This window comes from Zootoca vivipara, chromosome 12, assembly GCF_965207765.1.
Source record: "Zootoca vivipara chromosome 12, rZooViv2.hap1.1, whole genome shotgun sequence".
Classification (NCBI taxonomy): Eukaryota; Metazoa; Chordata; class Lepidosauria; order Squamata; family Lacertidae; genus Zootoca; species Zootoca vivipara.
This window is the reverse complement of record NC_142595.1, coordinates 34102461-34128212: the sequence shown is the minus strand read 5'-3', so window position 1 is coordinate 34128212 and position 25752 is coordinate 34102461. Positions and strand designations below refer to the sequence as shown.

The 25752-nt window shown below is 47.1% G+C and overlaps 2 protein-coding genes across 8 annotated transcripts; one reads left to right on the top strand and one right to left on the bottom strand.

The window, feature by feature from the left end:
- Nucleotides 1–150: 150 nt before the first annotated feature.
- On the top strand, nt 151–6098 carry TUFM (Tu translation elongation factor, mitochondrial). The gene is made up of 11 exons (XM_035136654.3): nt 151–243; nt 1436–1482; nt 1649–1811; nt 2470–2636; nt 3138–3242; nt 3405–3569; nt 3675–3807; nt 3932–4036; nt 4163–4314; nt 5331–5450; nt 5636–6098. Exons 1-11 carry the CDS (start codon nt 189–191, stop codon nt 5807–5809), a joined length of 1386 nt encoding a protein of 461 aa, XP_034992545.1. The 5' UTR covers nt 151–188; the 3' UTR covers nt 5810–6098.
- A 4008-nt stretch (nt 6099–10106) lies between these two features.
- Nucleotides 10107–25475, bottom strand: ATXN2L (ataxin 2 like). 7 transcript variants are annotated; one of them, XM_035135575.3, is made up of 23 exons: nt 24615–25475; nt 23185–23221; nt 22252–22308; nt 21502–21573; nt 19696–19846; nt 19456–19580; nt 19229–19320; nt 17338–17538; nt 16931–17106; nt 16487–16591; nt 16193–16390; nt 15848–15937; nt 15526–15590; nt 15155–15426; nt 14996–15065; nt 14283–14477; nt 14125–14197; nt 13827–14014; nt 13611–13740; nt 13391–13512; nt 12351–12560; nt 11121–11301; nt 10107–10904 (listed from the first exon to the last, which is right to left on the bottom strand). In XM_035135575.3, exons 1-23 carry the CDS (start codon nt 24866–24868, stop codon nt 10855–10857), a joined length of 3114 nt encoding a protein of 1037 aa, XP_034991466.1. In that variant the 5' UTR covers nt 24869–25475; the 3' UTR covers nt 10107–10854. The 7 variants fall into 7 exon arrangements, with proteins under 7 accessions (XP_034991466.1, XP_034991469.1, XP_034991467.1 ...); XM_035135578.3 differs by having other exon boundaries at nt 14334–14477; XM_035135576.3 differs by having other exon boundaries at nt 15155–15420; nt 24615–25430.
- Between the last annotated feature and the right edge of the window lie 277 nt (nt 25476–25752).

The window sequence follows — 25752 nt, the reverse complement described above, 5'->3', positions numbered from 1 at the left end:
AACCTTCCATACTGAGAGAATGCAATTGTTAACTCTGCCCTAACTCTATAGAGCATTCGTCGCCCGCGGCCGACGTTTCTCTACAGTTACCGGAAGTTCTCCCTCTCCACGCTTCTCTACCCTTTCCTACCTCTAGGCAGATAGCAGTGGGGCGGACTGGTGTGATATTACTTCCGGGAGGAGCTAAGATGGCGAGCCGCGCGCTGGTGGTGGCGCGAGGAGGGCTCGGCGGCCGTGTTATCGGTTGGTTAAAGGGCCGGTGGGGGGGGGAAGAGGGAAGGGAGATGGTGGGCGTCGTGTCGGCTGGCAGAAAAGGAGGCGGGGGAGGGAGAGCGAAGAGGCAAGGAGCCTCTCCTTAAGGAACTCGTGCAGGAGAGACCCGTGACCTTTTGTGCTTGGGGCTTTGCTACTCGGTTCATTACGGCCTCTGCCTTCATGCCGTTCTTGGGATCTGAGGCAGCGACGGTGCAGCCCATCACGTCAAAGCGGGGGGAGGTGGCGTGTGGCAGGAGGAGGGCCCGGCCCTTCCTTTTCCCTGAGTGTGAGAGACCGGCCCCTCGGTGCATCCCTCCAGGCTTCTTTCCGCGGTTGCTGCTGCTGCTGCTCCTCCCCCCGCCCCCTGCGGCAAAGAAAGAGGCGGTTTCTCCCGGCCCCCGGCGAGGTGGTTCCGCCCCTTCGCCCGCCCGCCCGGAGCTGATTCTCAGCACGTGCCAATCAATGGTTGAGCAGGGAGGTAGCAAAGCGTGCGGGTAGCAAACTTTTCAAGGTGGTCTAAACAAAAGAGATGGTGAGCAGCTCCAAAAGGACCTTTCCAATCAGAGCGAAAAAGGGCAATAAAAGAAATAGTGTGGTGCAATGGTTAGAGTTTTGTTCTATGGCCTAACGAGAGACCAGGGTTTGAATCCCCACTCGGCCACATAGCTCACTGGGTGACTTTGGGCCTGTCATGGTCTCTCAGCCTAACCTAACCTTACAGGATCGTTGTGAGGATAAAATTGGGGGAAGGAAACTAGGTACACCACTTTGAGCTCCTTGGAAGAGGTGGTATATAAATGCAGCAAGTTAATACATATGGTGAGTGTAAGCAAGTGTAAAGTGATGCACAATAAGGCAATAAATAAATCAGAATTTCACATATACACACATTCTCGTATTCAATTTGTTGTATGAGCAAGGTTGTTTCACGGAATATAGAGATCCTGCCCTACAAGTCAGCATATCAGAGGCTGTTATTCATAATGGTTTTTTTAAAGTGCTTAAGTTCACATAAAATTACTTTTTTTGCAGCTGTTGTCTCTTGAAGGTTATGGGCATAGGCAGGAGGAGGAAAATTGGGGGAGACAGGGACATCAGTATGTGCAAAGATAATGTATTTGTTATAAAGTGCTGCAGGAGTCTTATGAAAGTGATCATGCATTTTGCTTGTGTTTTGCAGGCCTCCGTGGCTGCCTGCCTCGTTATCTACAAGGTTTTATAGCTACGGTAAGAATTCTGGGCAGTGGTGGGCAAATTAATGTTTTAGTTTGTTGCAAGCCACCCAGTGTGGCTGGGGCAACACAGTCAGATGGATGATGATGATGATGATGATGATGATTGCTGCGATATTATAGGCAGAGAGGGCTAAAATTCTGACATTGTTCTTCTGCAGCCATCCTTGACCTGCCCATCCTTCCATGGGCATACGTTCCTTGTTCGAAGTTTTGCAGTTGAAGCAAAGAAAGTATTTGTACGAGACAAACCGCACGTCAATATTGGAACAATTGGGCATGTGGACCATGGCAAAACTACATTAACAGCAGCCATCACCAAAAGTGAGTGTTAGGGGTGGGAGAATAGTTATTATTATGGAAGACGAGATAGGTAGGGTGAGAACTGACCTGGCTCACCTGACATCCTGTGCTTTTAATTCTTAAGTCTGCTCCTCTCCCTTAATTCACTGCAAGGTTGGGGGCTCCATGTGCCCCAGAGCTAAGTTTTGATTTCCACTATGCCTGGACCTGATCAAAACAGCTAATTGAAGGAAAGTCAGCTGGCAGCCAGGGGGCCAGATCAAGCCAGCAAGGGCTGACCACCCAACCTCCAAAATAGATCCCATCCTAAAACTGCACATCATTGTGATACACCTCACCTGTTTTCTCTTGAACTGAGATGCAGGCAAAGGCAATGTGAACAGCGAGACCTGTGCCTTAGTTGCTCATTCCAGATGCTCACTCCCTTGCACATGTCAGGGTGGGAGAAAATAGGCACCTTTGGTGTCCAAAGGAAGGGGCCAAAGCCTCAGTTGCTGTTCAGACTATTTCAAGAGCCCTTTAGCTCTGCCTGCTGACCTGTTCCCATATCAGCTAAGACACAGATAGTCCTTGCTGGCTTTTCAGATTTGAAAAAAATGCTACTGAGTAAGACACTAGACCAATCTTTTTTGGGGAGAAACTCAAGAACCTTGTTCACCCCTTCTACTGTTCTTTCCAGTTCTGGCAGATACTGGAAGCACCACGTTCAAGAAATATGAAGAAATTGATAATGCACCTGAAGAGAAGGCACGTGGGATCACAATCAATGCCTCCCATGTTGAATATTCAACAGCTAACCGCCATTATGCCCACACAGACTGCCCTGGGCATGCTGATTATGTTAAGGTATGTGTGAGGAACTGGGAATCCATGAAAGCCCTGAGCACACTCATGATCCTCATCCAGAATTCCTGTTGATGGCACGTCATTTAAAAAAAAAATTCTTGAGAGGATTGCCAAGATCTAGAAAACTTCCAAGCATAGCTGCCAATTCTCCCACTGAAAAATGCGGGATCACCAGCGGCGCGGCACCGGAAGTCGCTTCTACGCATGTCCGGAAGCTACTTCCAGTGCCGCTCCGCCCGTGTCTGGGCACCAGAAATCGGGCAGCGCCGGCACCCAAAATGGAGCCTCCCTGGCAGGTAGGAAATCCGGGGGATTTACGGGATTTTTTCCAATCCGGGCTGCCAGCAGGAAACAGTTTAAAATACGGGGGTTTCCCGCGAAAAATGGGAGACTTGGCAGCTATGCTTCCAAGCCATATCAAACATAGGAGCTTGGTTTTTCAAAGTAGTTCATGTTCTAGAGATGCCACAGCCTGACATGTTTCCCATGTCTTCTCTGTAGAACATGATCACAGGAACAGCGCCACTGGATGGCTGCATCCTTGTTGTAGCTGCAACAGATGGACAGATGCCACAGACAAGGGAGCATCTTTTGCTTGCCAAACAGGTGAGTCCATGGTCTTGGAATGGAATAGGGTAGAGGTGGTTTGGGTGACCTAGTACATACTTCCGAGAACATGATGGGTGCTTCTGTCAAGCAGGACTGGAAGTCTTGAGAAAGGAGCAATGTACATGTGGGTCATCCTTGTTTTCTTCCCTTCCACCTCAGATAGGAGTGAAGCATGTTGTAGTGTTCATCAACAAAGCTGATGCAGTCGATGATGCAGAGATGTTGGAGCTGGTAGAGCTGGAGATCCGTGAGCTGCTCACAGAATTTGGCTACAATGGGGAGAAAACGCCTGTTATCTCAGGCTCTGCTCTGTGCGCCTTGGAGGTCAGTGGTGCATGCACACATTTAGTCTTGAGTGTCATTCCTTAGCAGGAATTCTTCCATTGCTTAATCATTTATATCACCACCTTCCATTCCTGTTCCTTGCAGCACCGAAATCCAGAGCTGGGCCTGAACTCCATCATGAAACTGCTGGATGCGGTGGATACATACATTCCTGTGCCACAGCGGGAGCTTGAGAAGCCCTTCCTGCTTCCCATAGAGCACGTTCACTCCATACCAGGTACTAAGCTTCATAGGTTGCCCACATTTGCTTTAAGGGAGTTGCAGCTAGGGAGGATCCTGTAGGGCTGGCTGGCCTGTACTCCCATTGCCTATGCTAGCTTCATCCGATTGCTTTATTCCAGGCCGAGGCACTGTGGTAACTGGTACCCTTGAGCGTGGCATTATCAAGAAAGGAGACGATTGTGAATTTGTAGGGCACAACCGGGACTTGCGCTCAGTCGTAACTGGTAAGTCCTTTAGATTTTCTGCAAGACTCGTGAAAATGGCAGCCGCGGCAAAGGACAAAGTTATGGTTGGGTGGGGGAACTCCCCAGAAAGTTTGAAAATGGTAACGGCACTCCTTTTGACTTCAGGTATTGAGATGTTCCACAAACAACTGGAACGGGCAGAGGCTGGTGATAATTTGGGCGCTTTGGTGCGGGGGCTGAAGAGAGAGGATATACGGCGGGGGATGGTTATGTGCAAGCCCGGCTCCATCAAGCCGCACCAGAAGGTCGAAGCTCAGGTAAGCAGGCAAAGTAGAAAGGGCAAAGATTTGCAAATAATTTATAAGGAAGACCTAACCTAAGGCAGTGTTTCTCAACCTTTTTTGGGCCAAGGCACACTTGTTCCATGAAAAAAATCACGAGGCACACCACCATTAAAAAAGTTAAAAAAGTTAACTCCGTGCCACCCTATATTGACTATATAATTATGACTGTAAGAAACACTTGCCAATTGCTGTGTTGGTTGCAATCTCCTGTAATAAGGCTTCACAAGCCGCTGATTTCTCTGCCAGCACAATCCTTTGCTCAGCAAGTTTCAGGTTGAGCTCATCCAGCCAGCTTCTTTAAGTTTGTCTAAAACCACCCTCCCGTGGTGGTGGCTGTTGAGAGCTGCGCTCGCCCCGCATCGTGACCCGGCCGGCTTCCTTTCCGGCGGGTGTTGATTATTGGCGGCCGCCAGGCATGTGACAATGCAAATCGCCCTTCTCGTCGCCGCACGTCGCAGCACACCAGCCAGCGTCTTGAGAAACGCTGACCTAAGGAACCTCCTCACCCACTGTATCCCTGCCTGGTAACCGCACTCCTCATATGGGGCCCTGCTGAGAGTACTGCATGCCTCAGAGGTGCACTTAACCTGCACTAGGAACTGGGCTTTTAGTTTTGCAGCTCCATGACTTGGGAATCAGGCACCTAGCAGGGTGTTTAGGCGCTTAATGAAAGTCATTTTTGTTCAGGAAGGCTTTCCGAGAGGATGTAATCCAGTCATTTATGGAAGATCAGTGTTGTCTAATGGAAGTGGGTTTCTTTTGTTTGCATGGATGTTTTTGCTTTTAGTGAGTAGATGTTATTGCTTTTAAAGATGGTTTTGTTCTGTTTTTATCATGATCACTGCTTCAGTGGTTTCATGCTATGAAGCAGTCTATAAATTTGTGTAATTATGATGGGACACTTTCATATCCCATAAAATAATGGAGGTTTAATTTGGAGCTCACATTGCTTGTTCAGACAAGGCAAACAAGTCACTTCTCCTTCCCAGGTTTACATCCTGAGCAAAGAAGAAGGTGGTCGCCACAAGCCCTTTGTTTCTAACTACACACCTGTCATGTTTTCTCTGACCTGGGACATGGCCTGCCGTGTAGAATTGCCTGCATCAAAGGTTTGTCTTTTCCTTCCTGCCCCCCCTCCCCTCTTTCCAGCAGCCTGTTGCTTCCTGCAAGCATTGAAGTGACTTATAGAATCCACATTAGAGAATAGCTCTTGATCTGCTTTGCTTCTGATGCTTATAACTGAAAACAAGTACAACTACTGCATATCTTACAGGTCTTATTCCCTCTTCCTTAGGAAATGGTGATGCCAGGTGAAGACACCGCCATTATTTTGGCATTGCGACAGCCCATGGTTTTGGAAGAGGGGCAGAGATTCACGCTACGGGATGGACACAAAACCATTGGCACAGGAGTTGTCACAAAAATACTGCCAGTAACTGCAGAAGATAAGGCAAAGTGGGAAAATTAAGTATATCCCTCCAAAGGATGCTGTGAGGCATTTCAGTCCACTGAACATGCAGAACACATGAAACCAGGAGTTAAGTGCGTTGCAGAAAGAGGAATGATATGTGTTGAAAGCTTCACAAGCTATGAACGGTTTCTTGGAATAAAGCCCCTTGCTGCTGAAATTATACCCTAACTAAAGTAAGTGGTTAGCCTTATGACCTTGGCTGAGGCGAGAAAAGCCTAATGTGTTCTGCTCATTTCAAGGGTGGGTGGGGAGGGCAAGTTGGTTAAATAAAAGACTTGAAAGCTAATCTTGAGTGCTATTCTGTTAAGTGGTGTAATTTTTTCATGATACCCTTTGAGACACACACTGTTGTACTACTAAAACAAAATTAAGATTAGGTAAAACTAATTATCTTCTTAGGTAAAACTTAAGGTAAAAATTTTAGGTAAAAATTAAGATTAGGTAAAACTAATTATCTTCTTGCACTCTATGGGACTCTCAAGAGTCTCCTCCAGCACCATACAATTAGTTTTGTTGTTGTTTAGTCGTTTAGTCGTCACGAAGAGTCGGACACTCTCAAGAGTCCCATAGAGTGCAAGAAGATAAAACCTATCCATTCTTAAGGAACTCTGCTTTGAATGCTCACTGGAAGGACAGATCCTGAAGCTGAGGCTCCAATACTTTGGCCACCTCATGAGAAGAGAAGACTCCCTGGAAAAGACCCTGATGCTGGGAAAGATTGAGGGCACAAGGAGAAGGGGACCACAGAGGACGAGATGGTTGGACTGTGCTCAGAGCTACTAACACGAGTTTGACCAAACTGCGGGAGGCAGTGGAAGACAGGAGTGCTTGGTGTGCTCTGGTCCATGGGGGTCACGAAGAGTTGGACATGACTAAACAACAAAATCTTATGTGTAGTTAATGGGTACAGGTATCTGCTTGCAGGGGCACCAGCACTTGTCAGTTGATCTCAGATAGTTAAGAATTTGGAGCCTGGATACATTATCCAGCCCCGAAGTGCCTATTGAGCAGCTTGAATCCACAGACAGGTTTCCTCTTGTGCACTCAAAGCCTGAATAGACAAGCATAGGAAGCCTTATTTGTGTGAACTCCTTTAAATGACACATGGAGCCCAAAGCAGAGGTGGCTCTGTACATCCTGCACTCCAGCAAGTATGGACAGCATTACCAGGCAGGGGTGTCTTAAGGGCATCTCTACAGATCATACAACAGTACCTAGTTCAAGTACATTTTCTAATTTAGTAATATTAGTAAAAAGTAGATGTACTTCCTCTTCCCCCTATCAGCTCTTTTTGAATATTGAAAGGACTAAATCATCCTTGTGATATGAAAATCACCACCAGTACTCAAGTGCTGCTCTTTTTTAAAAAAAAAAAGGATATCAGGAGAGTAACTCACTGAAGGCAGCAGGGCGGGATAGTGAACTGCTGCAGCATCAAACTCTTTCCCACCCCATTTCTACAGCAGCCTTAAGATTTCAAGATGCATTGACTCTTTGCTTTCACGTTTGTATGTAGTGTTTTGCCTACAGCATAAACCATTAATTGGACACCACTAGATTTATACAGGGATAAGCAAGGTGGTACCTTGTAGAAGTTGTTGGGACTCCCAACTACCATCAGTCCCAGAGCAAAGCCACCCTTTTGTTTCACAAACATGGTTGGTAGAGATAAAATGGTCAGAGAAGACATTACTGGGTTTTTATTTCATTTGTCCAAATCAGTGTATATCTTAATGCTGAACTTAGTATTTATGCCCTCTGTAGAGGATTCTGATCTATAACAAATGCTGGGTGTTCTGAGCCTGTGACTATCCCAATGTTGCTGGATTGAAATTCCCACCATTCCTTGTTCTGACCAGAGCAGATGAGAATTAGTGTCCCATTTGTATGGGCACAGGTTTCACACCCCTATCAGAGCCCTAACTGCTCTAAATCTACAGGCTCTCACGTTCCAGGTGTAGCATCCAGTTATGGCTACCATCTAGACTAGGGGTAAAGGGGCCCCTGACCATCAGGTCCAGTCGTGTCCGACTCTGGGGTTGCGGCGCTCATCTCGCTCTATAGGCCGAGGGAGCCGGCGTTTGTCCGCAGACAGCTTCCGGGTCATGTGGCCAGCATGACAAAGCCGCTTCTGGCGAACCAGAGCAGCACACGGAAACGCTGTTTACCTTCCTGCCAGAGCGGTCCCTATTTATCTACTTGCACTTTGATGTGCTTTCGAACTGCTACCGTGTTTCCCCTTTTTTAAGACACCGTCTTATTACTTTTTTTTCTCAAAAAACCACAGGGTGGCTTATTTTTGGTGGGATGTCTTACTGGTATTTATTATGAGTGAGGGACGGGAGGTGTGTGCGTCCCTGGCCCAGCCCTCTCTCCCCAGCCCTGGGATGTTCGCAAAGGGCTGCTCTCTCTCTCCTCTGATGTGGGGACTCACTTAATAGCAATTTGCTACACTGGAGCTTCTTAAATCTAAACCAGTATAATGGAATCTATCTGTGTGATACAGTCCTAGCAGTAGCCTATACGTAAAAGCAAATAAGGATCTCTACTAGCCAGCTGCCCAAGACTTAAGTTCCAACAGTCTGAAGTTCCAACAATGTACATAGCTGCCAAGTTATTCCTTTTTTAAAGGGATTTTCCCTTATGCTGAATAGGCTTCCTCGGGAGAAAAGGGAAAACTTGGCAGCTATGACAATGTAACACTTTGTAGTGCTATCACTGATAGCAAAGAAGGTACCTGCTGAGAACAAAGAAGCCAGCTAAACAGCAATTAAGATTGCTGACTTGGTAAATGGTAGCAATTAAGAAGCAATTGAGCTAGCGAGGTGAGTTAAATTTTTGTGGGTAAAGGAAGCTAGGACCGGCAGTTTAACTTTTGTGCTCGCAAACAGCAAGACGGAAAAAGTCCTTGATTTAAAAAAAAAGTCCCCAAGGCAAGGACTGCGATCCAGACTACTTACAAATCCTTAAAGGGGCAGCTCCACAGACAAGCAAGCATAAGGTAGAAAGGAAGGCTGCTTTATTCCATTCGGTAAAAGCAAGGAGACAACAATCAGACACAGGAGACTGCCGTCAAGAGGAAATCAACAGGCAACTCATGGGTGGGCGCATAGAATGGAAGGGAAAGGTGGAGGGAAGCGAGAGGTGGGTTTTCTCTCTCTCTCTCTCTCTCTCTCTCTCTCTCTCTCTGTGTGTGTGTGTGTGTGTGTGTGTGTGTGTGTGAGAGAGAGAGAGAGAGAGAGAGAGAGAGAGAGAGAGACGCGCACACGGAGATCTCCCTTAAAGGGAAAACAGCCTTTGCATTCGCGAGGCAGCGGCCTTAAAGGGAAACAGCCTCTGCATTCACGAGGCAACGGCTTCAATCGCCCCTCTTTTCTTCCTCGTGCCTTCATCTCCTCCCCACCCCACTTTTCTCCTCTTCACCAAGTACAGCTTACACAGGGGGTTATTGCTACTGGGTGAAGGGTCTATCAGTATGTCTTATTTTCGGGGTATGGCTTGTATCGCGCAATTGCTTAGAAATCCTGCTATGGCTTATATAATGACTACGTCTTAAAATAGGGGAAAGACGGTAGGTTGGCAGGAGCTGGGACCGAGCAACGGGAGCTCACCCCGTTGCAGGGATTCGAACCGCCAACCTTCTGATCAGCAAGCCCTAGGCTCTGTGCATTAACCCACAGCGCCACCTGGGTCCCTACCATCTAGACTAAGCTTCCATATATCAACAATCCATGGCCAAGGTACAGCTGCTTTCACCTGGGTGAGGAAAGAGGAAGAACTAGAGCAGAACATACTGCTGGTATGTAAGCAGTATCACAGTCTGCCTGAACCTGGGGAGACAACCCATCTGCATGCCTTGCTCCCACCAGACTTCGACGCCCATTAAACAAGCAGCCCAGGCCCTCATTTCCAATCAATTGTGGCACAGCCCAAATCAGACTCTTGACATTTAAGCAGACTCCCAGATAATAAGTGTCCACTCCAAGGCAAAGTCCTGGAGCAGCTCAAGAAAGACCATGGCCCAACTCCTGAAATTTAAGTCCCAGGCACTGAGTGGCTGAAGTATAAAGCCTGGCATTTAGCTGCTTATGGTCTCTGTAGCTTGTTTTTTAAAAAATAGCAACACCAGCCACACATACTTCATTTCTGCAACTCTTCTCAAAAAAATGTCACCCACCAAGCCTGTGGTGGGGAGCAGCAACCCAATCCTGTCTAACATTTTCTGCTACGGGCCCACAACACTACTGTCCAGCCTCCAGGTCTTTCAGACTTTATGTGCTAATTTCAATAAAAGCAATAATTAAAATTTTATTATTCAGATAAAAAACACTGCTAGACCATGATGTAGAGTTTTTTGCATTAGTGGTCCCTGCACTAAGAACCACTGCTTTAGGCTCTGCATTACACTGCCATCCCAACTACTTAACCCTGCTGATTAGTCATTCCAGCAGCAGCAGGGAATGAGCAGAGCACTGCAGCCTCTGAACTGGATGAAGGCGTCTCAATCGCTGCTCCTTGCTAGAGAAGCTAAAACTCTGGGGAGATCAAAGCCGCTGCCACCACCCCAATTCTGTAGAACCATGAACAAGGGTTACTTGTTAGAAATTGGCCCTCCCCACACAGTCAACCCCAAAGCCCAACATTAGTTAGTTTAAAATTTTATTTGTTTTTTTTTTACTTTTTAAATATTTTTACTTAATAAAAAGTCAAGGTTTGTCCATCTGGTCATGTCCTTGTCAAGTTAATGTGGGAAAGTGGCATTTGCTCTAAGAGCCCGAATGGAGTCATAAATAACAGAAAAGAAACCCTGCCCTTCTCCAGGCAAGAGGAAGGGGCCTTTCTCCATCCCGCTGGCTGACAGCGCCCCGTGTGGGCTTCACTAAACCAACGGAAAGGAAGGTGCTTGGCGAGGGGGGGCTGGACCGGGCCAGACTGCGCCCCTCCAGGGGCCTCTGCCATGGGCATGAGGGCTGGCCCAGGTTTGGGGCCACAACAGAGCCAAGGCTGGCTAGGGTCTCAGGTCACAGGGAGAAGCGTGGACATCAGTTCCCAGGGGGGTGGAATGGAAGCTGCTGGGAGGGATGAGATTGAACTGGAAAGAAAAGAAAGAGGTAGTGAAGATCACAAAGATACAAAGTCCAGAACTACCAACCCTCACCCCACCCCTTTCGCAAAAGACACAACCTAGAAAACCCTAAAAATCATCCATATGTCCCTAAGCTCTTCCATACCCAGCAAGTCAGTATAGATGACGGCCTGTTCCATTCAGTTCCCTCCCTCCTTTCCTCAGCTTGCTAGTTTGCCTTACCTTGGTGGTGCCCTATATAAGTGTAGTGGGAGGGTGTGGAGGCTGAGAGGGTGGGCACACCACTCTGGGGCACACCTCCCTGTGGAGGCCCACCGTGGGTCTGCGAGGGGTGCAGCAGCATGACCTGTGGAGCTCCAGGATGAGGTGGTGGGGCAGCTGCAATTCCAGTCTGGACATGAGCCTTTGGAGAAAGCAATGTGATTTCAATCCACACCCCAGTACCTTAATAAGCAGTGGATAACTTCACACTTTACCAACAAAATTAGCAGAGAAGTCCAAATCCGTAAAGTGCAAGGAGATCATATATATTTGGCAACTCATTTTAACTGATATAGCTGAAGTATTATTGGCATCCCTCTGTCTCAAGACAATGGAGTGTGGTGTGCTTCTGAGAGCCATCCAACTGTCTTTGGGACTCCACTCCAGATTTGTGTAGGCTTAGGGTTTACTCCTGAGCCTTTACTTCTTACAATAATATCCCACAAGGCAGAGTGGTTTAGGGTCAGAATTTTCCTTCTCCTAGGTGGGCTACCTTCCCGTCCCTCACTTCCCTCTACAGCACATGCAGAAACCACCTTCTTGACCATCAGACCCACTATTGGTCTCATCCACTAAATATGCCAAAGCCTGTCTTTTCATGAAGGGGAGTCCCGAACTCAACAAGAGTTTGAGGCTCATCGGCTACCCTCAACCAAAGAAGCCGTTCCCAGGGTGTGGCCACTGTTGCATGAGGACAGCTTCTAGGAGCCACAGGTGAGAACTGAGTGGAGGATGGGGACCAAAGTTGGATAAACTACCCCAGAAGGTGCACAACATGTCCCCCACCAGAGGTACCACCTCTCCCCACTAACACTCCATACACTCTTAGGTATTATATAGTGTTGATCAGCACTTTTTCTAAAAAAGAGGCACAGGAACTCCATTTGGTGGCCATTTTATGTCTGATATAAATCCTTAAATTGTAATTCTGCATCAGATGAGTAAGAACAAGTGTGGTCGTTTCATATGACATAGCCACACTAGAACTTGCGCTGCATTCTGGATGTGTAGTGGTTAGTAGGTTTCAAAGATAAAGTGGCGCTTTTATGTCTCTTGTGCAGGTTGTACAGTCGCGTTCAGAGAGCAAGCTTACTTCTTGGAGTGGTCTAGCCTCAGGCTGATGGAGGTTTATTGGGAGTCCCTGACACAATCAAGGCTAGACTCATCCTTCCCAGGGGCAAGCACACTCACCTGGGTGACGTGGGCCATGTTGGCGTAGCTGTGCTGCAGCTGCTGGTGGGCATGGATGGCGTAGACTGCTTGCTGGGGGAAACTGCTCTGTGGAGACTGAGCACTGGGCCCTGGCGTTATAGAGGGTGGCGTAGCTGTCAGTGTGGCTGTGTGGTACAGGTTCTGCTGCTGCTGGGCACTGGCCAAATGAGGTGGCTGTCCAGCCTGGTGCTATGGCAAGAGAATACAAAAGCCACAGTTCAAGTCCCAGGAGTAATGCATCACACCTACCTTCAAGATATTTTCTTCTCCCCTTTTTGCTACTGCCATAGAGAAATGTTATGCATTCTATAGAGATAGGGAGTGCCTACGAATATGTGTGGAACAGTGGGTGCTGGGTGGCCCTCCGCTTTCCTGAAGTATATTTGTCCTTGCTATCCTATTTCCTCTTTTCACAATAAAACCTTGAGCATGTGATGAAAGATTCTACATTTGCTAATTCTTTTCTTAACTGATTCGCCGCTTAAGGCAAGGCTAGATAAGTCAATATTCCAAACACTAAAAGCAGACTCTCTGGTGAAAGTCAATTTTACTAATTCCCCCTCCCCTCAAGCTTACTAATTCTGATTAAATGGAGGGGTGTAAGAAAGAAAGATAGCCAAGGCTGTTTGGCAAAGCCTCAAGACAGTTATGGGTCCCCACCAAGCTGTTTATCTGTTAGTAGCTGTTCATCCTCAAGTTGCTGAATACTGTCCCTAAAACATGTGGGTGCTTTTACAGAAAGCACACTGTGCTAGAAGACTTGGCCCCCTCAAAGGTATAAATTAGCAAGTAAGGATGTGATAATCTATTCCTGGGACTCCACACACAGCAGCTCTAAGACTTCAGATGAGACAAGAAATGGGTGACTTCACTCCTAATGTGGGACTACCCCTTTCTGAGCTAGCCTAGAATTTCCAGATTGGAACTTGAAGGGTCACCCCAGCACTAATCTCTAACACAAAATCAAACTGTGCAAGTCGCAAGAGCAAACAAGCATCAAGTGCCTCCCACACTAGTACCTGCACAGGGCTGGGGGCGGCATGTTGCGCTTGCTGTTGGTTGCCCGTGGGTGTGGTAGCTGGTTGAGGCTGATGCGGATGCAGCTGTGTGGCATGGTGGGGATACGATTGATGCACTGTGGCTGGGGAGAGAAGCAGCAAGCAGTGGTCAACAATGCAAGGGGGGAGGGAGGAAGAGAAGCTCAGAACAGATATGTCTTCAGGCTCTGTACAAACTCACCATAAAGAGCCTGGGGCGTAGGTTGCTCTGCCTGGGGATACTGGGGAGTAGACGATGAAACAATGGCCTGGGGATGGCTGCCAGAAGTCATCATACGTGGGTTGCTCTGCAGCATGGGGGCAAATACAGGCTGAAGAGAAGAACATGAATTAGATAAGTGTGGGGCACACAGGTCAGCGCAGTTAGCTTCTCTACTGAAGTACACATTATACCAACCTGCGAGGGGTAGTGTGCCATGGGCTGCATCATAGTTGGCTGTCCTGTGAACTGCTGGGGGTTGTAGGAGATATATGAGGAATACGGAGTGGCAGCCATCAGAGGGGGCCCTGCCGCTGCCGCTGCCTGCATAATGGGAGGGGCTGAGGTGGGCTGATGCTGGTCTGAACGCTGCGGGGGCAGAGAGCCTGTGCAGAAAGAAAATTCATGTAGGGAAGCCAGTTCAAATCTGCACACCCCAAACTGCACAACAGGAATACATTCCAGCCAACATTCACCATGGCTTTAAGCCACTTACCTTTAGCTCCTCTATATTTGCTCTGCTGTCCAGGCACAGAGTTAGAAACAGGGTAAGGGTACATCTGGGGTGCCTGCAAAAGACAGGGGACATGCCAATTAATTCTAACACTAGCCTCCGCAAAAATTTCAAAAGGAACCAATGATTCTGCAGCTCACCCTTCTATCCAAAGGCAGGACCATCCACACATCATTCCACCCCCTTCTCACCTGCACAGCTGGGCCCATATGGATCTGTGGGATGTAAGAGATGTATTGTGGGCTGTACATGCCACTTTGCCCTGTAATCACTGGGATGGAGGGTGTAGAGTGGGTGCGTGGTCCTGGCGATGTGGGTGTGCTCGTTGACTTGTTCTGTACAGATAGGAGGAAGTAATCATAGATTAAATAGGCACCTATGAACACAGAGAAACGAACAGAATGTAGAGCAAGGCTGTGAAGACTTCAGAAACAAGTCATTTTTGAGGGGATAAAAACTCATCTAAGATCCTCGAACAAGAGCCTAGTGCGGAAGCTATACACTCGGAATTCTGAACCTAGAAATCGGTTTTGTGGTCCAGAAGTGGATGGAGCTTACAGTTCTTCCATACAAGAAAATCAAAGTCCAATTACTCCAAGTTCTCTTTCATTTCAGAGCTATAATTGGGGGGGGGATTTGTTGTTGTTGCTGCTGCTGCTACTATTGTTAAACAACTGGGAGTAAAAAAGTCTTACCCATCTACTGACAATCATCTCCTGGTAGCTGCTGGAGCCTATGGGATATTGAGCTAAGCTGACACAGTATGACCATTTCTACTGCAGCACACAGATACACCCCCTCCCCCCCACATGCAAGCACACTAACCACAGGGCTAGTTTCCCAGATTACACACCACAGACAGGAGAGTCTTTGAAGGATTGAACTCCTTCGCATTTGGGTTCAGGGTTGACTTCTTCACCTGCCTGGAAAAAAGTACAACAAAAATTACAAAGAAGCCCACAAGAAATGTAGAGCAACAACTCATCTGCTGTGGTTACCACCACTAACTCACTCTGAGACAGGGCCATCCTCCTTGTCATCTGCGTCACCTTTGCCTAGAGGACTAGCAGTCTGGGTTTGGCGTTCCATGCCTTCACAGGGCCCTTTTTCCTCCTTACTGCTGCCTTCAGACAGGTCTAAGTTGGGCTTGGGGGACTCATCAGGTACCTCACATGTGCCCCCTGCTCCAACCAATGCCTCTGGGGACTTGTCCTTCACCTTTCCTTCAAGAGGCTCCTTGGTCCGGAAATCCAGTGTGGCCTCTGGGGAGGGGCTGGGCTGCAGCTTGGAGAAAGTAGACATGGAGTAAGCAACAATGCCAGAAACATATTCATGCTCTGCCCCACAAAGTACACTGACGGGAGAAAAGGAGAACATTCTCACCTTAAACTGGGCCCCAAATTTCCGCAGCTCCTCTAGCTGATTTCTCTTCTGCTCATTTTGGAGACCTAAAGCAGGGTAAGTGTCAAAACAATTACGTAACAAAGGATTTAGAACTCCAGTCCTAAAACCTTGAAAAGTACTTGTGGAATTAACCACTGTTCAGGAACTGCTGCATGAATGCCAGATATTTTCTTACTAACATTTGTAGTTTTTTTAATATTAAAAGTAGAAAATATAAATCACCCGCAGAATCCACTCAACAGAACCCAAGGTTTCAAAAGAGAAGTGAGCAGACAGCTCAAAAAGTGCAGAAGACACAAACCTTTGCTTGCCTGTTTGACCATATCTGAGGGGCCCATAACCTCCAAGGTCCTGCTGGGTTCTTTGGTGGCAGAGTTAGGCACCTCTTTAACTAGGAATGAAACAAATAATCCAGAAGTGAGCCTTAAAGTGAGAAGTGTCTTCTATGTAAGAATCTTCAGCAACTACTCCTGCTCATTTTCTTAAGGTGAGGAGCCTGGCTTCATCTTTCGTCTTAAGCTCCTTCAGCTGATCAAAATCTCAAGAGATTTGATAAACTATTTGATTCATTAGGGGAGAAGATGCCTAGGACCATTCCTTGCTAGGAATGGACCAGACTAGCTTCACCTCCAGTGTGATTCCTTACCCTCAACAGCAGCTACAGGAGCAGATACTGGAACCTTGGGTGAAGGCGGGGTTGGGGAAGCACTAGACTCCATAGTAGGCCTCAATTCAGAGGGCGATGCAGGAGCAGCAGGGACTGTTGATCCCACCGGGGGATCCTGGGAAGAGACTGGCACAGTTGAGGCAGACTTAGGAGAACGTGGAGCATAGAGGCGACCCACTGTGTAAGAAAAGCAAAGTTATTAGATGCAAGCAACATCACACCCAGCACTAGTGTCATGGGGAAATTCCACTTTAATTCCACTGCCTGCTCTACCTGAAGAAGTTGCAGCTGAGACTTCCATGGGTCGACTGGAAGGGGAAGACATGCTCTTAGCTCCTCGGATGGGTCGCTGAGACTTTGGAGACATTCTGGATGGACCTAGAAGAAGGGAACCACAGAAACAGATGAAGAGGCCACGCAGGCACACCAAGTGGTCCTTTGCTATCTTCAGTTTTCTACTGCTGGAAAGTGGGAGAAATTCTAGCATTTATTGCAACTTAACACCATCATGGGTGCCTCAAAGGGAAAGTCATGCCCCAAAATTAAAAGAACACTGAATATACCCCCCCCCAAAAAAACCCACCAACACAGGAGGAAATTCCACAGCCACCTGTGGGAGCTTAATCAACTAATTCAACAGACATTTAAATCCTCTAGAAGTAACTGCACCAATCTATTCAAATTTCTACATTCTAAGCTTGGGAAAGTAAGCCTCACCTCCATTGATGCCTCGCTGCTCTGGAATGGAGCCAGTGTTGCCTTCTGAGTGATGTGCACTTCCACGGGGTGGTAAAGACCCCATACCTGGCCTCCCACCCCGAGAACTGCTGCAGCGTACACCTCCTCTTGAGCCTTCTCTGACACGTTGGGGAAGGGGTATATACTTGCCCTCTCTACAATGAAAGAAAATACTGTGGTAGCATAATTCCTGGTGCCTTGCTTGGAGTGAAAGCAAGAAGGGAAAATGGGCAGTCCCCCATGTGTATGAGATGAGTAAGTTCTCAGGTGGAACTCAACATTGTTCTTTCCTCCCAAGAGATGCAGTGGACACCCAACTTGCCTTATGTCAATTAAAGGATTTTGCTGCTGGATCAAAACCAGCCTATAATTCTCACAGTTCCCACCTGGATGCCAGACTGGGGCTGTCCCTTCCCGACACTTGTCTTTGCACAGAGCTGTGCTTCTCCTCTTCTGTGCGTCCATCATCATTTTCCATAGCGATGCGCAGTCGGTACTGCGGGCTCGATTCAATCTCCCGAGCCAGCTGGGCAGCCCTGGCTTCTCGCTGCCGGAATTCCTCTGAGTTATCCTTTTCAAGAGGGACACTACCATGCACAGATGGTACAGTGAAGAATAAGCAAGGAGACAAAACAAACACGCTCTACCAATCACGTAGACACGCTCTACCAATCACGAAGCCTGTTGCCCTCAAAGGAACAGAACCACCCAACACTTTTCCCAAGCTCCACTTTGGAAGAATATATTCCAGCAGTTCAAGTCTTTTCTCTGGCCTATGAAGGGATTGAGAGCTTCAGGTGCTACTGTAACCAAGCTTTCATCAACATTGATATCCCACACAAATATGCAAATGGAAATTAATTCTAACTGAAGAAGAAAAGAAAGCTTTCTTTAATACAATGTATGAACGGTGAATGTCAAGGGCTAAAAATGAAAACGTAGCAGCATAAGCAAGAAAAATTAACTTTACAAACTTTGAACATTTAAGAATTTTAGAGGTCAAGGTGGCAAGGTTCCAAGCAACACATTACATTTTTAGAACACGCTAGCAGACTGTGGATTGACAAGTTTTATAACAGTGGAAAAATAAAAGCCACCCACAAATTGGGTGAGCATTGGTACATCTGTACAGTAGATATTAGGGCAGGAGAAACCTGGACATCTGGCATGCTTGGTATTCAAGCTACATGCCCACGCAAATGCAGATGCAGATATCCCAGAGTAATCAAACCTTACATACAAGCCCTGCCATCATTTGCATCATGGTACTCTACCCTCACAAGACCAAACATTCTACAGCTTCTAAGCAATACAGTAAATTCCAGCCCACTCCATCACTCCAGGGTGGGTTAACAACATTTGTCACATTTAAGCTTGAGATCATCTCCTGAGAGATTTTGCCTAGCAAAACAAAACAAAACAAAAAACCCAACCTCATTAATCCTTCATTGCTTTTGACTGATGCTCAGGTTTCTTGGTTTCTCCAGAAAGCCACCAATAACTATTGATAAATAAGGTGTAGGGTGTGTAGGTGTGAATAAAAAAGACAGACACGTCTGGTAGCCAAGACCAGCCCAAACTTGGCCTTCCAGATGTTTTGGGACCACAACTCCCATCATCCCTAGCTAACAGGACCCAGTGGTCAGGGATGATGGGAATTGTAGTCCCAAAACACATGGAGGGCTGTGTTTGGGGATGCCTGGCCAAGACCATTTCAGGGTTCAAAAAGGTCAGCACTCAGGCCACTGCTCTTTTGCCTGTTACTTTTCACCAGCTGGTCAATGACTTGTAGGAGCTGACAATAATTGCTCACTCTTGGGGGCTAAATAGAGACAACTGACTATCCGGGACCTCCCCTGCACTGGAGCTCCACTCTTTAGTCTAGAGCAGGCATGTCAAACTTGCGGCCCTCCAGATGTTTTGGACTACAATTCCCATCTTCCCCAACCACTGGTCCTGCTAGCTAGGGATCATGGGAGTTGTAGGTCAAAACATCTGGAGGGCCGCATGTTTGACATGCCTGGTCTAGAGCTTCCAGAATGATTTATCCTAAATAGCCATATCTACATCATGTCCTGCAGGGGCAGCCTTTGTGCAACCTTTAGATGTTGCTTGACTCTGGTTCCTATCAGCCTCAGGCAGCATGACTAATAGTTAGGAATGCTGGGAGCTGTAATCCAGCATCTGGAGGATACACTGACAACCCAGATACATTGCTTCAAATCCTTCCTCCCCTGTACCCATCAGTACAGAAATGACTGAAAAGTGTTAACTCACGTATAAGAGGAGAGGCTGCTATCGTAGGTGGTTTTTATACCATAATTTTCTTCGTTGAACTTGAACATCTCATTTGGGTCCCAGCCATTAGACTAAAATGATAGACAAAGCAATCATTTAAACACTGAGGTACCTTTGTGAAAAGAACAGCTTAGCAAGGCACCAGCCCCATAGCACCAGCCCCAAGCAATCGTCTTTTGCTGCTTCACCCAGATCAGAACACTTGCCATGTCAGAATCCAAGTCATAATCATCACTGTTGCTGTCTCCTCCTTCCCAGCGCTGTAGCACCTTCTCTTTGTGCTCCCCATTCACCTTGGAATTCATGGCGATGGCAGAATCTGTGAACTTATCTAAGACACAGAGCAGAGGGAAAGGTCATAACAGAAAAGATTCAAGCTCTCCCACCCCCTGCCAAGTCCAGGCCACACACCATACCTCAACCCTGCTGCCTTGAGGCTGTATTACCTTTGGTGGCATAGTTGAAGTCAACATTGTGGAAGTGAACCAACATGACATCGGCAGGTTTGAAAACCATGGTGTCCACAATATCCTCTCTCCTGGGCCCTACTGCCTGGTCAGGTACCATCCTGTGCACAGCATCCACAGCAAGCTCGAACTGCAAACAAAATCCCTGTTAACATATAGATCACAAATCCCTACCCACACAGAGATAGCTGAAACTGGAAGAATGCCCGTATTTCATGACATCAAGTGGCCCACTGAGAACGATCTAATACCAGGCTCCATCCTTGCATTCTCAAACAAGCAAGGTGCTTGGCCTTTTTTGTGAGGGGTGACACACACAGGATTTTATCTTATATTCTATTTCTGATCTTTAGATGAGTGTGTCCATGTTTATGTAGCCAAAACAGTAACACTCAAGCAGGAGGTGTCTGCAGACTTAGGGGAACCTTAAAGATTCAATAAATTTTTTAAGACTTCAGAAAAATTCTATGGGGGGACTGCTAACAGCCCAGTGAGGCCTGCTCAGGAAACCAGATGGGAAAATGAGAAAGGACCAGCACAAGCAGAAAATGGGTAGAGTGCGCCTTCTCATTGTCTGAATACGTGATGCCATTTCTTTTACTGATGAATTTTTATACCACTTTTCAGCACAATCACAAGTGATGTACACAAAATACAATCAATTAAAATCAATTCTTATGAAAGACTTAAAAATGACTTCAGCCTTTGTAACTCTAAAAGATTATGAAAGAGATACACCTTCACTTGCTGCCAAAACAAATGTACTGTAGAGAAAAGGCACATCTTGTTTCACCCCATGTTTATATTTTGAAATGTCCCCAGGAACAGAAGAGCTGTCCACAAAAATCAACAGAAAAACCAATGATTTTAATGCAGCTAGCATATGGCACCAATGTGTCCACACATGGCACATTCAAAAAAGGTAGCAAGCAGCAAAAAGGAAAAAAATCATTCTCTTTCTAGATCAACTCTCATTTAGTATGATTAAAACAAAAACCAAAACCCCTGCTAACACAAGTCTCAAAGCAAATTAAGTTTCATGCTCTATTGACTTGCTTGGAGTGGTTGCATTTTATTTTATTTTTCAAAATAAAAGAACGTAAGAGAAGTCTGCTGGATCTAGGTCACTTGCCCATCTAACCCAGCATCCTGTGGCCAACCAGATGCCTCTGAGAAGGCCACAACCTAGACATCAGCACAACACTCTGCCCATCTGCCATTCCCAGCAACTGGTATTCAGAGACATGGTGCCTCGACAATGGAGGTAGTACATACCCTTATCCTCCATGAATCTCAAGTTAGATGGGTGCCCGTGGGATCTCGTGTTAGGAGAGTGGGAGGAAAACTTTTCTCTATCCACTTTCTCTGTCCCATGCATAATTTTGTAAACTTCTATCACATCACTGCTTACTCACCTTTTCTCTAAAATAAAGCTCCCTAACTGTAAACTTTCCTCGTAGCTGCTCCATCCCCTTGCCATTTTCTGATCCTGTCCCAACTCTACAATATCCTTTTAAAAGTGAGGCAACCAGAATGATACACACACAGTATCCCAAATGCAGAAAAATGTGGCTGAAAGTGAAATGCTATCGCAACCATGTTACACGTAAAGTAAGAAAAATTTAAGCAGGGACCTCATCTTTAATGCCAGCTTGCTGAAATATGCATACCACAAATGCATTGAAACCATTGGTGGTGAGGCCCTACTTGTTCCAACACAAAGATGGCAGAAAAAAAATCTTTTTAATGCTCAAACCCTCTAGGAAAGCCAAACCAAACACTCACCTTGGAGCTCAAGGTTTTAAAAATCCCCTCAAATGTGTTTCCATTTTTCACCTTCACATCACATGTGGACCCCTGCCAAGAGAAAAAGAAGGCAGAAATAACACTAAGAAAGAGTGCATGACATTTCAAGCTATAAACTGAAGTCCCTCTAACTCAATCCAATCAACAACCTTTTCCAAGAACTATGCCACCAAAAAGAAGAGGAAGAAAATATATCTATTAGCATTCCTTTTTCTTTTTTTGGGGGGGGGGGAAATGGTACTAGAACCAATAATTTGGACTGTATGACCAATGTTGATTATATCAAAGCCAACAGCAATCACCACAACCTGCATGTGACTTCAGGTATAAGATCAGAATTGTAGTGTTGGAAGGGACCCAAAAGGGTCATCTAGTCCAACCCCTTGCAATTCAGGAATCATCTACCCTATGTAGGGCTCAAACCCATGACCCTGGGATTAAGAGTCTCATGCTCTTCTCTAGCATCCTGTTCTTACAGGGACCATGTCTGATATTCACAAAACCATCTGGAAACAAAGCTAAGTAAAACCACTGGGAAAGGAATGAATAGGTAGTGCACAATGTGAACAGTAAGGTGCAACAAACAGGTGCTTATCCTGCAAGGCTCACCAAACCAAGTGATGGGACTGGGGGGAAATGCCACGAGAATCACCCTTTACTGCAGAACCATCCACCTGCATATTGACACTTCAAATATTACACCCTCCTAGCTTCTCTTCGGAGACTCACCACAACTGCTGTCAGGAAGTGCAGCATTCGGGAATTGTTATAGACACCCTCAAAAACCTGGTGATAGAGAGGAAAGACAGACAAGGTTTATTAGAAAGCTTATAATGCTATATTGCCCTGTGTCACTGCTCTGGCACTTCCAAGTGTTAGGTATGCAGCTTCAGGAATGACAAATGGTTAATTTAACAATACTAACAACCTTAGGGTTAAATAACTATTGAATCACCTGCTTCCTTCATAAGCTCAAGCTAGTTTTAGGACCTTAAGCCATGAACTAGGGAATCGTAAGATAATGGTGCCCCATATCTACTTTGGTCAGAGAGCATGAAGTAGAAAAGACCAATTGTATCAGAAGTTTCCTGCCAGGTAGGGAGTGCTCAAGTACTGCTGTGGGCCCCAGACACAAACCACATGGTTTTTTTGGTGTCACATTTCAGTTTTTGTGCCTCCTAGTGACATAACTATAGTGTCCCTAGTGAACTTTAAAACGCAGAAAAGAGCAGAGATCTTCCACTATTAACCAGTTATGAGTTGGCCTCCTTTGCAAAATAATAGTGCTCTAAAACAGTACAGGAAACCCAGCCTGAAATATGCCAACTGACCTCAAGTTCTCACTAAATGAAATTGTTCTTATCTGTGAAAGTTTAAGACTCTTAGAAAAAGGTATCATGCAGAAGAAGTTATAACTAATGGAAGAGGGTTCCCCCCTCCTTTTTGGCCAAATAGGAAGACTCTCAAATCTTGTTTTTGGGATGCCTTTTTAGTCACAGAAATTTCAGCCTGGAGAAACATTTATTCAGACATCTCAACAACTAATACAGCACAGCTACTTAGGGCTCAGATGTCATCTAGTAGCTACCCAAATCACATAAATCAGGAATCCCAAAGTACAATTGTCTTATGGCCCTGGAAGGCTTAGCTCCTAGTACTTACGGGAGACTGCGGAGGTCCTTTGCCTGTGCTCTGGCCCCTGAAAATGAATCAGGCACAAGGGTAACTCACAGGAAAGTGATGTGAACCCCACCAAATATAAACAGTGTTCAGATCAACAGACCACCTTTGATGCATCAGATTATAAAATTGTTTTATGATACACTGGTAAGAAACCAATATTTTGATAAAGAGAAAGAAATAAGGACTTTCACATTAGCTAAAAAAACCTCTTCAGAAAAACTGGTGGTGTGTATATTATAAGAAAAAATACTCTCAGCTGACAAGTAAAAGATTACACACCAATGGGATGGAAGTATATACTGCCCCATAAATCCTTCCCCTGCCTATCTAGTCAAGAATCCTGACACAATCCTTGTGAGGAAAGGGTTCCCTGCAGCTCTACCTCATACATCCAAACCTTTTTAGACCAAATATTTCATGGCAGTTGAAATAATAGCAACAGTGATAACTATATAGAAAAGAGAATCTGTGTTATATGATGCCCTGCTCTTGAGATAAGAACCAAAATATGTAAAGCAAGAAAACTTCCATATACCAGTAGCTTGTTCTGTTTTTCAAAAATGATGTTATGACCAAAGGTTTATGGTTTTCTAACCCTCATCTTCCTCATACCAGAGGTACTCCTCTGTTTGTTATTACTGCAAATATGGACACTGTCTTGAATAACATGATTGAACATAAAGAAGGAAAAAACCACCCTGATGACTATCTCAACAAAGCCTTTTTAGTTCACTATTCTACTAGACTGGAACCATTTTTTTTTGCCAACGTCCATTACTCATCCATAGAAGTGGTTTACGGCTAATAAAAAAGAAATGAGCTAACTAAATAAGGGTGCAAAGTAAGTGCAAACCACCATAGCACACTTAATAAGGAGCCTGTTGCATTGAGATCAAGGGACTTACTCCTGAGTGCACATGGTTTGCATGTGGTGCTTCAACCAAATCCCACCCATACCTACTCATAAATTAAATCCCATTAAATCAACTCCCAACGCCTACAAAAGTGCTCCAACTCAAGAGTATGAGGGCCCTCACAGGTCCTCTTCCATCCCCACCAGGAAAAATACCTAAAGCATCATCCCTAAGAAACAACTATGATTCCCCCTTTTTTTACTCACACAGGCCAACTGGAATGATACGCCCCCGCATCATTTTAGCAAAGGGCGCATATTGGGCAATACAACGTCGAATCGGTGGCTCAGGACTTAGGCTTCGCTTATCGGACCTACACACGCTCCCCGCGCCGAGCCAAGTCCTCCTTTCAACCCTTAGGAGCGGGAGTACGGAGGGAAGCGGGAGCGCGCGCAGTTCCTTACTTCTCTCCCCTCCGCCCCGTCTACACATACATACATACACACACACACTTCCCCGGATGTAAAGTCGGTTTTTGTTTCTCGGTCAACGTACCTTGTGCCGCTTCCTCCTGGGGGGCCTCCCCCTCCGCTACCGGGGGGCGCCACCGTCGCTGCTCTGGCTCCTCCCGTAGCCCCGGGGCTGAGGCTGCCGTTGGGGCTGGCGGGGGTCGGGTTGGCCTTGCGCGAGGCGGCGGCAGCGGCTACCGCAGTGGCCGGGGGAGGCGGCGTCGGCGTGGTGGGCGGCGGAGGAGCCGAGGCGGGAGAGCCAGGTTGAGGAGAGGGCGGCGGGAGCGGCTGCTTCAACATGGCGGTGGCGCTTGGCGGCGGCGAAAAAGGGCCGGACGCCGCAGGCTCAACCCCCCTGTCAGAGCACGCGCTCGCGCGAGGCCGTTGGGCAAGGGAGGAGAGGAAGCCGAGAGTCAAAAGGACCCCCTCCCTCCACGGCAAACGCGCACGCGCACGCGCTTCTCAGGGCGCCGCTTTGGCGCAGCGCAGCCTGACCAGCGGGAAAGGAAAAAAAGATTGGGGCGGGTGAAGAAAAGGGACACAATCCGGTCCACCGGCTGAGGCGAGCGAGCGAGCGAGGGGGGGGGCCTGCGTCCGCCTCAGAACTAAGCCGCCTCCGCCGCGCGCTCCTGTTGCTGGCCCGGAAGGGGAAACGGGCAGGCAAGGAGGCCTGCGGTCGCGGAAAGGGGGAGGGGTAAAAGACGCGGAAGGAGGGGGGAGAAAGAGAGAGAGACACAAACGACAGGGAGATGGGCAGAATAAAAACCGCCTCCCGCTCCGCGCGCGCTTCGCGTCGCCTTGTACGGCCTGCCTGCCTGCTTGCTGTCCTGCGCGCGCCGCAGCGAACAAAATGGGGCGCAGAGAGAGGTCTTTCCTTGCTGTGGCCAAAACGAGTCCCTCAGGAGGCGCGCGCTCTTATTGGCTGCCTAGCCCTTTCGCGGTCTCGCGCATCCAACGGGAAGGGGAGGGAGCGAGGCGGCGAGGGAAAGAAGTTAAAAGTCCCGAGCGCTCGAGCCAATCAAGAGGCAGCGCTTCGGAGCGTAAAGGCCGCGAGGCGAATCTCCCAGCCTAGGCGGAGGGGGAAGAGCGGAGCTGGGGGGCGGGGCGGGGAAAGGAGCCTGGAAGAAAAGTGAGCGCGCGCAGAGAGAGAGAGAGGAGGCGGGGGGTGGGGAAGTGGTGATGTT

Coding starts and splice junctions, on each gene's coding strand:
- ATXN2L (XM_035135575.3), bottom strand. CDS start 24,868: ATGTTGAAGCAGCCGCTCCCGCCGCCCTCTCCTCAACCTGGCTCTCCC. Junction 19,581..19,695: donor CTTCAACTATGCCACCAAAG/GTAATACAGCCT, acceptor TCTGTGTCTTAG/ATAAGTTCACAGATTCTGCC. Junction 17,539..19,228: donor AGCAGCCTCTCCTCTTATAC/GTGAGTTAACAC, acceptor TGTGCATGGTAG/TGTCCCTCTTGAAAAGGATA.
- TUFM (XM_035136654.3), top strand. CDS start 189: ATGGCGAGCCGCGCGCTGGTGGTGGCGCGAGGAGGGCTCGGCGGCCGT. Junction 3,808..3,931: donor GCACGTTCACTCCATACCAG/GTACTAAGCTTC, acceptor GCTTTATTCCAG/GCCGAGGCACTGTGGTAACT. Junction 4,037..4,162: donor CTTGCGCTCAGTCGTAACTG/GTAAGTCCTTTA, acceptor TTTTGACTTCAG/GTATTGAGATGTTCCACAAA.